Here is a 15,842-nt window from a genome sequence, read left to right as displayed (position 1 = left end):
AAAATGGAAAATGGTAGAAATATATTATTTAAGGGCGCCGATCCTGGGGGCCCCCTCCCCAAAGCTCATGTGGGCTCCCTATTGTATTTATGAATATACAATATTTGGCATAATTTGAATGCAATTTGTCTTAAAATCCTTACATATATACCTTCTGCATCTGAATGAGTCCCCCCCCCAATATTTACAGAGAAATCGGCGCCCTTGTTCTGGGTTGGATAGAGGAACAACGACCAAGACGGAATCTCCTTTTGGACGCTGAGTCCATATCAAGAAACAACTTTTCGCTAAATCATACATTACCTGCCTTGATCAGAGCCGTTACTAGGGAGGGGCAAGCGGGACAATGAACCGGAGTCTCCCGCCGTAAAGGCTCCGAAGAACCCAGTCGTACTTACAATAATTTTGACTTTGAGAATTGAATAAAGGATAATATCTTTTTTTTTAAAAAAAAAAAAAAGGAAAAAAAAAAAGAGTGGTTTAGTAGTAATCTGAATCAATTGTCATGGGTACTGCAGTCTTCTCTATTTCTATCCGAAAGGAGAAGTGACCCTCGATGAGATGAAATCGGCTTTGGGTTATTCAATCAAGAATTCCCTTCGTTTCTTTCGGAAATATAATTTCGAACAACTCTTCAATCGCTATTCTCTCTCTCTTTTTTTCACTTTTCCGCCTTTGTCTTCTTTCTTTACTGCTTCATCTTTCCTTCTCATTCTCATACGGAGAGAACTAGAAATTACTGCAGCAAGGGGCCCCAAGTGGAGACATCCCTACAGATCCAACTGGGGAACATAAAAATCAATTCAAGAGAGCGTTATTGTTATGCAGGGGTGTAGCCACGGGGGTCCATAAGGGCTAGGCCCCCTAAATGATTTCCTGCCCCCCCTCCAAATGAACAGCTTTAAAAACATCATCGTAAGATTTACCTCGCTTCAGTAATTTAAAAATAACAAAGTTTACATATAAATAATAATTTACGGTAAAACAGTATGGAAAAATACTATTTTACCATACTGATCGAAATGAGTATGGTATCTCTTCCTTACACCGATCGGAAAATAGTAGGCCTACAGTATACTTCTCTGTGACAGCAGATTACACAATTTACTGCAATTTATATTTAACAGTTTGAATACAAACATTTTACAAGGTACTATAAACAGGGCCGTAACTTGTGGGGGGCAGGAAGGCAGGGGATAACTGCCCACTCAGGGAAACTCCTCGCTGTTCGACGGGGACCTATTTTAAGACAAAATTTTCTTACTCAATATACGATATGAACATTAAACTAAAAGTGAAGCATCAAATAGGTTCACTACATTACATAAACAAAACAGCACATAAAAGTTAAAAAAAACAAAAATGAGTCGTGGGCCCATGTCAGTAAAAAAAAATGTCTACTATTAGAGGTCCTAGTAATAATATTTATTCGCATAGCTTTGGGAATAATCAATATTGTCTCCTTAATTAATTTGGCATGTATGGAACGGGCTCAGGGGCGTAACTAACGGCCCCGCAGTCCTTGCCGAAAGGGCCCCACAGGCTCTGGGGGCCTATAAAGAGTAAGAGAAAGATGGAAAAAGAGGGCCGAAGGACTAGAAAAACTTTTTCTAGGGGGCCCAAATACGCGTATTAATGCATGCCCCCCCTCCAGGAAAATATCAAAGTTACGGCGCTGACTGTAAATATAAAGGTAACCAAGAAAGATTTGTCGCTTTTTCACTCACCGCCTTCGAACATCAATATGTCACCTAAGACGTACCTGGAAGATCAAAATTAATCTCCATCAGCATCGATGATCTTCTGCCAACGTTCTGGGTGGCCATGGATTAGGTGCCGTGAAGCGAAGAAGGTATCAAGTGCATTTTGCACCTCTACTAGGGATTTCAACTGCGTCCTCTAGGGTGATTGTCCAAAGAATGATACAGGTGATCATCGGACGGTGAAATGTCCGGAGAGTATGGTGGATGAAATAGTGTTCCATCCAAGGCGTAGAATGGTGTTCCGGGTCATCCTAGCCACTTGAGGTTTAGCGTTGTCCTTTGCGATTCAGAAGTGCTGGCTCGAGAGTTTTGGGTTTTTCTAGAACATGGCTCAACTGCTAACAGTACAGAGTCCCATTGATGCTCTGACCAGCTTGTAGCAGTTCCTGATGATGCACGATGCCGCGAGCAGTCCACTAAAACACAGTAGGACCTTCTTCTGGTGCAATGCTGGTTTCGGATGTTTTTAAACCGGTTCATGGTATGCTTACCAATGACGACGGGGCCGTGGAGTTTCGTACAGGACTTCAACAGCCTGTACAGAAATGGCTCCTTCCTCAGACGAAACAGCAAAGAAACACAGGTGTCTGTTCGCGTTGTCTTCTGGCCCGGAGTCAACTCATGTGGGACTCTCGACTCAACTTGTCGTGGTTCCCAAGTTGATGGAGGTGCTGCCGAATGGTTTCTTCACTCATACTTAATTGTAGTCCTAGTTCTGCACATGTATGGCCACTGTTCGCCTCAATTGCTATGTACATGTGTTGGTTTTCCGGTACGTGGTGCGTCTTCTAGTGTTTCGTCACCGTCATTAAACATGTTGAACCACCGCTGCACTGTCCGCGTAGTCACGACACCCTCACCAAAGGCCTAACATACCTTCTGCTCCACTGTAGCGGCGTTTGACCCCAGTTTGAATTCGTACAGCATACAGGCCCTTATGATGCTCTTTGGAGGTTCCATGTTCACTCTGTCCTTACGCAAGTTCACAGTGTAACTGAACTGCCACAACCAGGTAGTATGTTGGATATACCCACACCAATAACTGACCTTCGCCTTATCTTCATTCGCATTCAACTCGGGGTGAGAGGGGCCAATTGAACAAAGACCTCTTCAAAAAGCGACAGAACTTTCTTGGTTACCTTTGTACTACAATAAAACAATAGCACCTAACTAATTAGTAAGTATATTATATTTTTATATGCTGTAGCTAGTATTTTAAAAAACTTTTTTTATCAAATGGAAAATTTGGAGAAAAACGTTTTTATTCAGTTTTCAGTTGGGATTTAATTCCCTCTTTTTATTGCTACTTGGTGTAAAGCAGGAAGTGAGATATACCGGTTAATAAAATAATTATGTTTTTAGTTACGAATAATACATAAATATTTTTTCAGGAAATCTTAAAGAAATTAAAGGCAATTTCAAAGAAAATCAGTCTTTATGTATAAAGATAACCAAGAAAGTTCTGTCGCTTTTTGTGGAGATATGTGTTCCATTGGTCCTCACACCGTGAGTTGAATGAGAAAGGAGATAAGGCGAAGGTCAGTTTTGGTGTGGGTATATCCAACATACTACCTGGTTGTGGCAGTTCAGTTACACCGTGAACTTGCGTAAGGAAGAGTGAACAAGGGACCTCCAAAAGGCGTCATAAGGGTGTGTACGCTGTACGAGTTTAAACTGGAGTCAAACGCCGCTGTGGGGGGCGGAAGAAGGCCTTTGGTGAGGGTGTCGTGACTACGCGGACAGTTCAGCTGTAGTTTAACAAGTTTAAAGACGGTGACGAAGCACTAGAAGACGCACCATGTGCCGGAAAACCAACACATGTACAAAATGAAGATCTACAGGCAGCAATTGAGGCGAACAGTGGTCAGCTATACGAGGAACTGGGACTACAATTCCGTGTGAGTGTAGAAACCATTCGGCAGCACCTCCATCAACTGGGGAAACACTATAAGTTGAGTCGAGGGTCCCACATGATTTGACTCCGGGCCAGAAGACAACGCGAGCAGACACCTATGTTTCTTTGCTGTTTCGTCTGAGGAAGGGGTCATTTCTGGACAAGGTGTTGACATGTGATAAGAAATGGGTCCTGTACGAAGCTCCACGGCTCCGTCATCATTGGTAAGCATACCATGAACCGGTTCCAAAACATCCGAAACCAGCATTGCACCAGAAGAAGGCCCTCCTGTGTTTTAGTGGACTGCTCGCGGCATTGTGCACCGGGAACTGATACCAGCTAGTCAGAGCATCAATACAACTGTGTACTGTCAGCACTTGAGCCGTATTCTAGAAAAACTCAAAACTCTCGAGCCAGCACTCCTGTTACAGGACAACGCTAAGCCCCACATTACTAGGATGACCCCGGACACCATTGCATCCGCCTAGGATGGGAAACACTATAGTATACTATAGTATACTTCCCGGACATTGCACCATCCGATTATCACCTGCTCCATTCTTTGGTTAATCACCGTAGAGGACGCCAGTTGAAATCCCTAGTAGAGGTGCAAAATGCACCTAATAAAAGATTGTCGATGCTGATGGGGACTATTTTTTTTATCTTCCGGGTACGTCTTAGCCCCAGGTGGCATATCGATGTTCGAAGGTGGTGGGTGACTTTTATAGATAGGGTGACTTTTTCTGTGTACAAGGATTTAAATTGAAATAGTTATGCACGAATGTATATTCTAATGTTTGGTCCGAGGCAATAGTTCTTGGTTAAACATGATAAAAACTAGCTGGAATATAATTTATGGAGAAAAATCCATAAGAGCAAATAAATAGATAAAAAATAATAATAAATAAATGAAATAATAAAAATAAGCCAAAAACAATGTTTTTAGTATTCCGGAACTAAACCAAAATTTTCCGGTTTCTTGAGGCCTCAAAAACACTAACTGAAACACTTTTTTTTTGTTTTGTACATTGCAGTTGCCCCCCTTAAAAAACGACGGGCCCCTCCTACATGAACCTGCTGGCTACACCCCTGCTGGCTTCTAACTTCGACTGTTAATCCCTACCAGCGAACAAGTGCAGAGGGTTGGTTCTGCAACTAAAATGTGAAACATCAATGTTACCAACCGGCTAACTTGTAATTAATCCAGGGATGTAGCCAGCAGGTTTGTGTAGGGGGGGCCCGTCGTTTTTGAGGGGGGGCCAGCTACAATGTACAAAGCCAAAAAAAGTATTGCTGCTAGTCTGCAAAACTAAAAACACTATTTTAGCTTATTATTATTATTATTATTATTATTATTATTATTATTATTATTATTATTATTATTATTATTATTATTATTATTATTATTATACATAAATTATATTCAATATAGTTTTTATTATGCTTAATCCAGAACTACTGCCCGGGACCAAACGCTATACTTTTGTGCATAACTATAAAAGTAACCAAGAAAGTTCTGACCCTTTTCGTGGAGGTCTGTGTTCAATTGGACCTCACATCGTGAGTTGAATGCGAGTGGAGATAAGGCGAAAGTCAGTTGTTGTTGTAGGTATATCCAACATACTACCTGGTTGTGGCAATTCAGACACACCGTGAACTTGCATAAAGACAGAGGGAACATGGGACTTCCACAGAGCGTCATAGGAGCATGTATGCTGAACGAGTTCAAATGGAGGTCAAACGCCGCTGTAGCGGGACAGAAGATATGCCAGGCCTTTGGTGAGGGTGTCGTGATGACACAGACATTGCAGCGATGGTTTAACAAGTTTAAGGACGATGACGAAACACCCGAAAACACCACGTGCCAGAAGACCAACACATGTACAAAGAGGAACTGGGACTACAATTCAGGGTGTGGAGAAACCATTCGGCAGCACATTTATTAACTTGTGAAGCACTACAAGTTGGGTCGATGGGTCTCTCATATTTTGACTCCGGGTCAGAAGGCAACGCGGCAGTCGCCTGTGTTTATTTGCTGTTTCGGAGTCATTTCTGGACAGGGCGTTAACATGTGATAAAAAGTGTGTCCTATACGAAACTCCACGGCGTCGTCATCATTGGTTAGTGTCCCATGAACCGATTTCAAAACAACCGAAACCAGCACTGTACCAGAAGAAGGTCCTTCTATGTATTTGGTGCATCGTGCATCGGGAACTGCTACCAGCTGGTCAGAGTATCAATGCAACTGTGTAATGTCAGCAGTTGAGCTGTGCTCAACAAAAACTCAAAACTCTGGAGCCATCACTTCTGAATTGCAAATGTGTCCTCGTTTACGGGACAACGCTAAGTCCCACGTGGCTAGGATGACTCAGGACACCATTTTTCGCCTTGGATGGGAAACAATATTGCAACCACTATATTCCCAGCGTATTGCACCGTCCGATTATCATCTGTTCCATTCTTTGGACAATCGCATTAGAGGACGCCATTTCAAATCCCTAGTAAAAGTCCAAAATGCACCTGATACTTTCTTCGTTTCACGCCCACCACGTTCTACCGCGATGGATTCCATGGCCTTCCAGAACGTTTTCAGAAGGTCGTCGATGCTGATGGGGACTATTTTTCATCTTCCGGGTTAGGTGACATATCGATGTTCGAAGGCGGTGGGTGAAAAAGCAACAACACGTTTCTTGGTTACCTTTATATTAAAATTTAAGACATTGTATACAGAACCTATCTACACAAGATTGATTTTCTTTGAAATTTCACTTAATTTCTTTACGGTTTCCTGACAAATATACTTATTTATTATTCGTGACTAAAAAAAACATAATTATTTTATTACACTGACGAGGAAACGGTCTTAAGTGTAAACAACCGATTTGGCTGGGGTCCGGATATGTGTTACGGGAGATCAAAGTAGGAGACACGTATTTTGGCGTTTGGGCCCATACGCAGAATCTTCCGAAATTTGGGACCCCAAAGTGGCCCTACATGCTATAACTAGGAAGCGAATGACGTTACTTGTACACAACCGATTTGGCTGGGGTCCGGATATGTATTACAGGAGACCAAGGTAGGAGGCACGTATTTTGGCGTTTGGGCCCATACATGAAATTTCCAAAATACGGGGGCCCAAACTGGCCCTACATGCTATAACTAGGAAGCGAATGACGTTACTTGTATACAACCGATTCGGCTGGGGTCTGGATGTGTGTTACGGGAGACCAAGGTAGGAGACACGTAATTTGGTGTTTGGGCCCATATGCAGAAATTTCCGAAATACGGGGCCCCAAAGTGGCCCTACATGCCATAACTAGGAAGCGAATGACGTTACTGGTACAGAATGTTGGCTTGGGTTGGAATGTTATAATATATCCAGAAGTATGAGACTTGTGTTTGTTGTTAGGTCCCACAAAAAGAAATGTCGAATGTACAGGGTCCGATATTGCTAGATTTTCAATAAGGCCATGAAGTTGGCGTATGTGGTACCCATGCGATTCTGAACAGATGTTCAGCTGGCACGAGCCATCGAGGGGGATCTGCTGACCACAAGGGTGTCAATGGAGCGAAAGAATGTTTGCGTTTTTCACTTGTATTTCTAACTTCATGGCCTTATTGAAAATCTAGCAATATCGAACCCTGTACATTCGACATTTCTTTTTGTGGGACCTAACAACAAACACAAGTCCCATACTTTTGGATATATTATAACATATTCCAACCCAAGCCAACATTCTGTACCAGTAACGTCATTCGCTCCCTAGTTATGGAATGTAGGGCCAGTTTGGGGCCCCGTATTTCGGAAATTTCTGCGTATGCGCCCAAACGCAAAATTACGTGTCTCCTACCTTGGTCTCCCGTAACACACATCCGGACCCCAGCCAAATCGGTTGTGTACAAGTTACGTCATTCGCTTCCTAGTTATAGCATGTAGGGCCACTTTGGGGCCCCGTATTTCGGAAATTTCTGCGTATGGGCCCAAACGCCAAAATGCGTGTCTCTTACTTTGGTCTCCCGTAACACATATCCCGACCCCAGCCAAATCGGTTGTTTACATTTAAGACCGTTTCCTCGTGAGTAGAAATAAAAGAGAGAGCGAATGAAACCCAAATTGAATAAAAGCATTGTTTCTCACCAAATTTTCCATCCTCTATGTCTTTTAAAACACTTGTTAAAGCATATAAAAATACACTGTACTTACAAATCAGTTTAGTACTTTGTTTTATGGCTGTATTTGTAGTACCTTGTTAAAACGTTTGTCTTCAAACTGTCAAATATAAATCGCAGTAAATTGTGTAATCTGCTGTCACAAAAAGTATCCTATTTTTCGATCGGTATAAGGAAGAAATACTATACTATTTTTCGATCGGTATGGAAAAACAATATTTCTCCATACTATTTTACCATAAATTATTAATTGTCAATAAACTTTGTTACTTTTAAATGAATGAAGCGAGATAATTTTACTATAATGTTTTAAAAGTTGGTCATTTGGGGGGGCCAGGAAACCATTTGGGGGGGCCCGGCCCCGATGGGCCCCCCCTTGGCTACACCCCTGAATTAATCTATCACAGTTCTTGCTGTCTTGTTTACCACTTTACGCATATGTTCAAGTTAAGATATATACACTTTCAAAAGTTTTGGAAGTTATTTCCAGAACATTTTAAGTCACAGGTTGCTCCTGTTTTAAAACGAAATCGAATAATTTTTAGACAATCTGCTTAATGTACAGTACAAGCTCACTGAATTGTCAATTACTTTATGCTATGTTGTTTTTTGCATTGGTAATTTCCATGCATATATTGCTATCCATGACTACAGGAATGGTGAACTATTCCTACCTTCAATAACTACTCTGTATATATTTTATGGTGCAAACAGATTAGGCTGCTTAGAACATCTAAACTGCAACTTTGAAAAATCGTTGAATACATTGCAGCAATGATACTCTTCGGTCCTCTGTCCCACTGCACTTGCCCAATAACTCTGGTAAACACAACACCAGTGCCCCAGCCCAAATCAGCACTGCTATCCTGGTCAGGTAATATACCTTTAAAATAACTCGCTGTTTGGAGGGACCAATAAGTATCTACTGTACCGGTACCAACTCCGTTATTGGTGGAAAAAGGTAGGAATATGTTGTTGCATCTGGCCCCAAAGAGATTTGTTAACATCATTGGCTCTAATACAATTGACACATAGACAGACGGACGGACATAGCCGTCCTATAAAGCTTTACATACTCATGCATAGCATGATCTATAGAACTAATAGGCAAAAGGCAAACCATCAATAAATAGTACCTTCACGTAAGGAAAGGAAATCCTTGAACACGTGCAATGAATACCCAAGTGGCTATTCTTTTTGTTTCAATATTGACTTTCAAATAAGCAGCCATATTGGATTACAGAAACCACAGGCAAATCTAAATATCTACTGTTGAAACAGGATGTTTGGAAATTCAAATGAGAAGCGGAAAAAATACCTGTTGAAATTCAAGCAGTTGTTGACTCAGCTAAATTTATTATTTCTTTAACTCTTCAAATAGCAAGATGTTGTCAGCAAAACACTACAACTACAACACAAAACAGGAAATGCATGAAATTTTAAATTTTTATGCTAATATAAATTACGATTTCGTTGTATAATTTTGATGTTTATGTGGATTATTACGTCACTGTTGTCACAGATTATTTCATTAAAGTGCAAACAAAAATTGAACCGTACGAAGTATTTCTTTGAGGGCCACATGTAAACGCTCAACCATTTTCAAAAATATAGCTTCAATTCACCCTTGTAGTCGCTTGCTCTTTTGCAAATTTAGGAAGTGGACTATAAAAATATTAGGTGAGTATACTAGCTATACGTCTTATTGCATCCCGAAGGAGGCTCAATGGCAGAGTGTTCGTCTCTGGTGTGAAGGGATCACTGGTTCAATCCCGGTAATGTGAGTGTGTGTGTGAGTGATGGATAACATTTTGTCTGTATGCTTTCTCGGGGTTCCTCCATTTCCTCTCACATTCTGGGCGGCACGGTGGCTCAGTGGTAGAGCGTTTATCTATTGTGTGTAGGGTTCGTGGTTCGATTTCTGGCCAAGTAAGTTTGTGGTGGACAATATCCGTGTCTGTAGGCTTCGTTGGAGCATTCCCGTTTTTTTCCCAAAATTCTCATTCTTCCATAATCATTTTCTTGCCTTAATCATTCGTCTCCCTTAGCCTAAAGGGCATAATGGGGAAAGGTTATCCTCCCACATTCTAATTTCACAAATTATTCCATAATTATTCACTTTCATTAATCATCCATTTCATTTAGCTAAAAACTTGGCTCTGAAACACAACAAAAATGCAGAAATTTGATAGCGTCGAAATGATCCCACACCTAGCATATAGTCCTGATCTTGCTCCTTCGGATTACTACCTGTTTCAGTCCATGGTGCACTTCCTGAAATCACGATGTTTCACCAACCAGTAGGAGGTGGAAACAGAACTTCTCTTCTCTAAGGGGAAGACGACATTGGCAGAAAGGTGACTATAGAAATTCAACACGAGGAGCTATACTTTAAATATTAACCTGTTTTCATTGGACTGTAATAAATACAGGTATGTTGTGTACCAGAATATTGCAAGACTTATTACTTAACCTTATTAATAATGATGCCTTGTAATTCAGAAATATTTCCAAACTGCATTGCTGGAGTTGTTTTGGTTGTTTAGCGCCTCTTTTCAGTACCGAGGCTACATAAGGTGTGGCAGGCCCATAGGCATCCCAAAAATGTAGGGGGCGGTAGACGTTAGAGGGGACCGATCCAACCATATTAGATATAGTTCATCACCTTATTAGACCTATAGTTAATTTGCATGACTACCGTGAGAATTTTAGGGGAGTCAGTAAAAAGTTAAGGGGGCGGCCCCCTGTGGATACGGGCCTGAGGTGTGGAGCTATAGTTTAAGGTGGGATCAGAGTCACTGTAATGCGTTCAAGCTTCAAGGCTTTCTTACCGGGAGTCGAACCCGCGATCGCCTTAACTACTTTTTTCTCCGCAACCGGGACATGTCTCTCTTTGGTCATCCAGTTAAACTCTTTCCTACTTAATCCACTATGACAAGGAAAAGCACACAGACACTCTAAGAACAGTTTTTTTAAAAAAAATCCCATCATCTTCAACAGAGACTCGAATCCTCAGTTGATTAGGTCTCATAATCCGAACCTCAACGCCCGAGACCATCCGGCTGTTGCCACTGTCTGTAACTTGACAAGATTGGTTAAAATTGTTGCTAGGTTTAAGAAATATTGAAATACCACTTATTGGATCGTTCTTCTCTTTTGTATATAGTAGAATAAGTCTTTGTCTATAATTTTAAGGCTTATTACAGTAGAGAAAAAGGTTAAAATAAAAACGCATAATCAACTTTTAAAAGAATGAATAATCGTAGAGCATTATTGCAGATTTTAGACCCCCCCCCCAAAAAAAAATCATCAAAATTTACATCCAATGAACCTAATAAAAATCTCCCTACACATCACTAGATAAAAAGAAGGCATAAGGCACTGACCTGAAATCGGCTTTCTTTTTTCTTTTTAGGAAATGAAATTCTATTTTTAAATAAAGGAGATAAAATTGGAAACATTTCTTGCACATATTTATTTGATCTTTTAGGGTTATTGTAAAAAAAATATAATGAAATAAATAAATCATATATATATGTATATATATATATATATATATATATATATATATATATATATATATATATATATATATATATATATATATATATATATATATATATATAATAGAAATTTACTTCGTGTGTAGGACCTCAAACGTTTTAGCTGCTAAATACAATATCTCTTGTAATTTTGCATTGTTTTGGTTTCAGAAGCAATAAAACAACAAAAAAATAATAATTTTCTTCATATTGAAATTCATACTAGGAATTTTCTTTTTAACGAGAATATTCATTTGTTCTCTGGAAACAGCTAAATTAGGACAACGCCCCATTTGCACGATTCAATTATTATGCGTTGTTGCGTGTGCGAAAGGTTTAAAATGGTATTTTTCTTCTTGTTTGCTGAAAGAGATGAAAAGAAAGGGAAGTTGCAAAAATATACTGAATTCAGCAAATGACCACTTTCGGTTGATGATGATACTTATCCTTGTTACTGACAACAACTACTTTCTATTTCTGTAATTTGATAATTTGAAAATGATGCAATATATTTGTTTATTTAACTGACCACCTATTACAGTGCTAAGTTTTGATGTTAGCCTTCAAGAAAAAAAAAATGTATAGTGTAATGCGCCGCTAAACTAAACTTGAACCTAGCGCGTTACAAGATTTTGAAAAGTGACAGTTCGATCTGTACCTCCGGATGTTGAAGCGGGATTTGGTCCGTATCATATGATCTTAAAACTTAAAGTCTAAGAAAACTTTTCCTAATCGATAGTAGTAAACAACCGAATTGATCTCATATATATTTTACAGCTTGCTAGATACGAAAACGTAAGTTTGTGTTTGTGATCGGTAATTTAGATTTAAAAAAAATGCGTCTGTAAATTAATTAAAGCCTCGGATCGACATTCCAAATTCCATCTCTATCGTAGTAATATTTTCTTTGATACCAATATGCAGTTATGAAGATAGGTGAGAAACAATATTTTGTGATTTTAATTACCGGTATATCGAATGTTTGACGTTAGTTTTGAAACAAACCATATAAAATCTAATGTTATTTAATATAATGAAATATAAATTATTTTAATGTAGTGAAATGGTATACTATGATAGTGGATGTATAATGGATATTGAAAGATAATAATAGTAATAATACTTAAGAAATATGTGCTAGTGTAGAATATAATATAGAGAAAGAGCTGTTCAAAATTAGAAGGAATTCGATTAAAGAAAAAATCATTCATATGTTTTCGTATGCACCTATACTACCTATAATCGGATTGATAATTCATTTGACTTCATGCTTAGGTTGACTATCTTTTCGCTGGTTAAGTCCCAAAGTTGGTCGATGATATTTCCTAGCAGGCTGGTAGCCAGCCCAAAAATGTAGGGGGAGGGGGGCGATACAACCGCATTATAGTTCATCACCATATTATAGTTGATTTGCAAGCCTACCGTGAAACTTTTAGGGGGTCAAACCCTTTAGAGGATAAATGCCGCCAATTATCAAGGGTAGCCTATGTATCAAATGGTGTAATCCTGTACTTTATTGTTTGGGTTTCTCATCAACACACCGAACCTCCAAATTTCTTTTATAATGGTGAAACACGTATCAGTGGAAGTAGGTGTATTTCAATAGTTTCTGCGACAAAATAATAAACATTCTTTATTTTTTAAAATAAAATCTTTAGATTTAGATTTTGACGCCCGCAACCAGCCACAGACGTTGGGGGTGGGGGAATAAATAGCATAGGGGGCCAAGTGATTAAAAATTCTCTTAAAGTGTTTTTGTATTAATAATAGCATTTTGTATTGAGGTCCGGAATGGCCATGAAAAGTTTAGAAGGGGCCAGGCTTCCTCTAGCCCCCTCTAGTTGCGGCTTGTCTGGAGACCTAGAGACTTGGAAAATGCACAAAGTGTCATAGGCCTACCCAGTATTATACACACAGGGAGATTTGGAAAATGCAATCTCCCCAAAACCTTGTAGGTACTAAATCATTCGGTTCATACTCAGGGGCGTACGCAAATGGGTGCGGTATTTTAAGCCTCTTCTGAAAAAAGATTTAAAATTTACCATAATAAAATATGCACGAAAATCCTGAAACTGTATAAGCACGAATCTTTTCCTCTTAATGAAATTCTGCATACCCTGACAGTGTTGAATTCAGAATTTTGCACAGAGGAAGAGGGGACAATAAAAATTTAAGGGGTACATTAAAAAAAATACTTCCGGATTTGTCCGGCAACGTCATTCTAACTCAAATTTTTCCGAAGAATTTTCTTAGTCCCGAATGAAGGAATGCTTAAAAAGTACAACGGAAAACCCTCACATTACACCTCCATGTGAGAGACTATCTTTTTCGATTATTTGCTTTCCTCCCTTGCTCCCAACAGTGCAAGAAAGCTCTAAAACAGCACATCCCGAAGCTTACGCAATACATTAGTATGTGAAGAATGAATCAGGATGATGAAGGTTAATTTGAACCTTGTGCGAGTCTGTTTTATTTTGTTTACCAAGAACTTTCTATAGTGCTTCACCTCCCAACCTTTTTATTTCAACATTTCATGCCAATCCTAGCTCTCCTTCCTCTCTCCGTGCTATATTTATAAAAAAAAAAAATGACCTCCCTAACTAACATTGTAAAGCGTTTGTGTGCATCTGCATCTAATTTTCAAGTTTTTATTTAACTTCGACTTTATACGAGAACGCGGTTTTATAGAAAAATTAGGTTGGGCAAAAGAAACTAATTTTCTTTTTTTAAAAAAATAATATTTGCTTTTAAGACTCTTTTTAACCAGAAAAAATATTCAATGCATGTATATATATATTCTAGGGGGTCTGAGTCCCCTCTTGAACATGCCTGAATACTGCTTACTGACCTCATCTTATTTTTGTCAGTCAGACAATAAAAGCATGAATTTGTATGGACAAATGGTAAGGAGCATTCCTTTGATGTGAGTTTTTAAGCGTCCTTCTGTTTTGAAAATGTTACATGAAACAAAACAAGCGTACTTGGAGAGTAAGTAGATTCTTTTCTCCTACTCAAAACCGTATGACATAATCAAGTGAAAATTTTCATCGGTAGGTACGGCTTTCGTTTCGCACTTGTTCATGTGAGTGTTTTGCTCTGGCCCTAGAATTAGCAGTGCCCACTTCTCTGTTCCAGCCAAGGTGTTCTGCTTCTGCCTTCTGCTATGAGTTGCGTTGGTATAGTGTCAAACCTATTTTTTCAATGCGCAAAGTTGAGAAGTTCAAAGCTAATAAGGAAAGTATGGATCTTGCAAGAAAGACGCATGTCTCAGGCTTTTTTGCTGGAAGAATACAAAAAGGCTTTACAATTATGCAAATGTGAGTGTTTCAGAAGGTAACATAGAATGGTTTATAATCTGATCCTCGAGTAATTGGCAACGTTCTAGAATGCCGGGCCGCACATATAGTTGAAGGTGGTAGACTAACCAGGTTGTTTTTTCTTTATCAAAGCTCAACACTCAATTCACATAGTAGTGTTAAACAAGCAATAGTGAGTAAAGGTGAGTTAGTACCCAGGTTGATTACTTTCTTTGTTACGACTCAATTGGGATGCGGTCCAGGATTCTTGCCGAATAATATCAAGTATGTACAAATTCTATTTATGACTTTGCCACAGTTTCTCGTTTGTTACTATATTAAAAAAAATAATAAAAATAATGCAAATTGCGTTTAATTTTAGAAGAACATTTGTGAGAACAAATTAACTCCAGAAATATTTATTTTAGAGTTTCGCGTTCTCGGTATTCTGCCCTTGGACCCATGCCCTGGACGGGATTCGAACTTGTTATAGTAAAATAAAATTTTATATTTCACTACGGCAATAATATATTAACGACTGAGTTGTTAGAAGGCTTTAATTTCGTATAGATTAAAAGTATGGGAGCACATTTATATAAAGAAACCTGGAAATACTTGTAGTATTTCTTCGTGAAGTAGTGTCCTCATAATCTCTCATATTCTTACTTGACACATGCCAATACCCGCTCGAAGTAGGTAAAGTTGATGGGGGCCCCCCATAAAGGGATATAATCTAGTATCCCTCCCAATCCATTGACAGCTCCGGAGTCGGTACTGCGATTTATAGTGAGCCGTTGTAAATGATCTCGTTTATGCGTATACCCACCATCGCTGACGCGTCTGGTCTCTACGGACGAACCTCCTCGCTGACTGCTCAGGACCCCCTGCTGGTTTCCCGCCCTGACTTGGTTAGATAACATTCTTGCCTTTTAGTAGTCATCAGGCCCGTATCCAAGGGGGGCCAGGCCCTCTCTGAACTTTTACCGGCCCCCTAAAATTTTCACGGTATGCTTGCAAATGAACTATAATATGTTTGGATCCCCCCCTTACATTTTTGGACGCTGCCGGCCTAGTGGCCATCCACCACAAATTGATTTGTGTTCTATGCGCTGTATTTATACTCATCTCAATTTCAAATAATGAGCTCTAATCACTACTATCATGAGCTAGAGTCACT

General features: G+C 39.4%; 2 protein-coding genes across 3 annotated transcripts in view; one reads left to right on the top strand and one right to left on the bottom strand.

Moving 5' to 3' along the window:
• Window positions 1-15,842, bottom strand: part of LOC145684048 (uncharacterized) — a 60,368-nt gene that overhangs the window by 22,128 nt on the left and 22,398 nt on the right. The window lies entirely within an intron of this gene.
• Window positions 14,441-15,842, top strand: part of Nt5c (5' nucleotidase C) — a 104,643-nt gene continuing 103,241 nt past the window's right edge. Inside the window, exon 1 of one of the 2 annotated variants that reach the window (XM_081755877.1) lies at window positions 14,441-14,686. In XM_081755877.1, the coding sequence (XP_081612003.1) occupies window positions 14,533-14,686 (154 nt within the window). In that variant the 5' untranslated portion in view covers window positions 14,441-14,532. The remainder of the gene's footprint in view (window positions 14,687-15,842) is intronic. The other variant, XM_081755878.1, reaches the window with a different exon arrangement.

The sequence above is a fragment of the Thermobia domestica genome, chromosome 4 (assembly GCF_964235325.1).
Source record: "Thermobia domestica chromosome 4, izTheDome1.hap1.1, whole genome shotgun sequence".
NCBI classification, from domain to species: domain Eukaryota; kingdom Metazoa; phylum Arthropoda; class Insecta; order Zygentoma; family Lepismatidae; genus Thermobia; species Thermobia domestica.
Note: the sequence above shows the minus strand (reverse complement) of the source record. Positions and strands in the feature narration are given on the sequence as shown.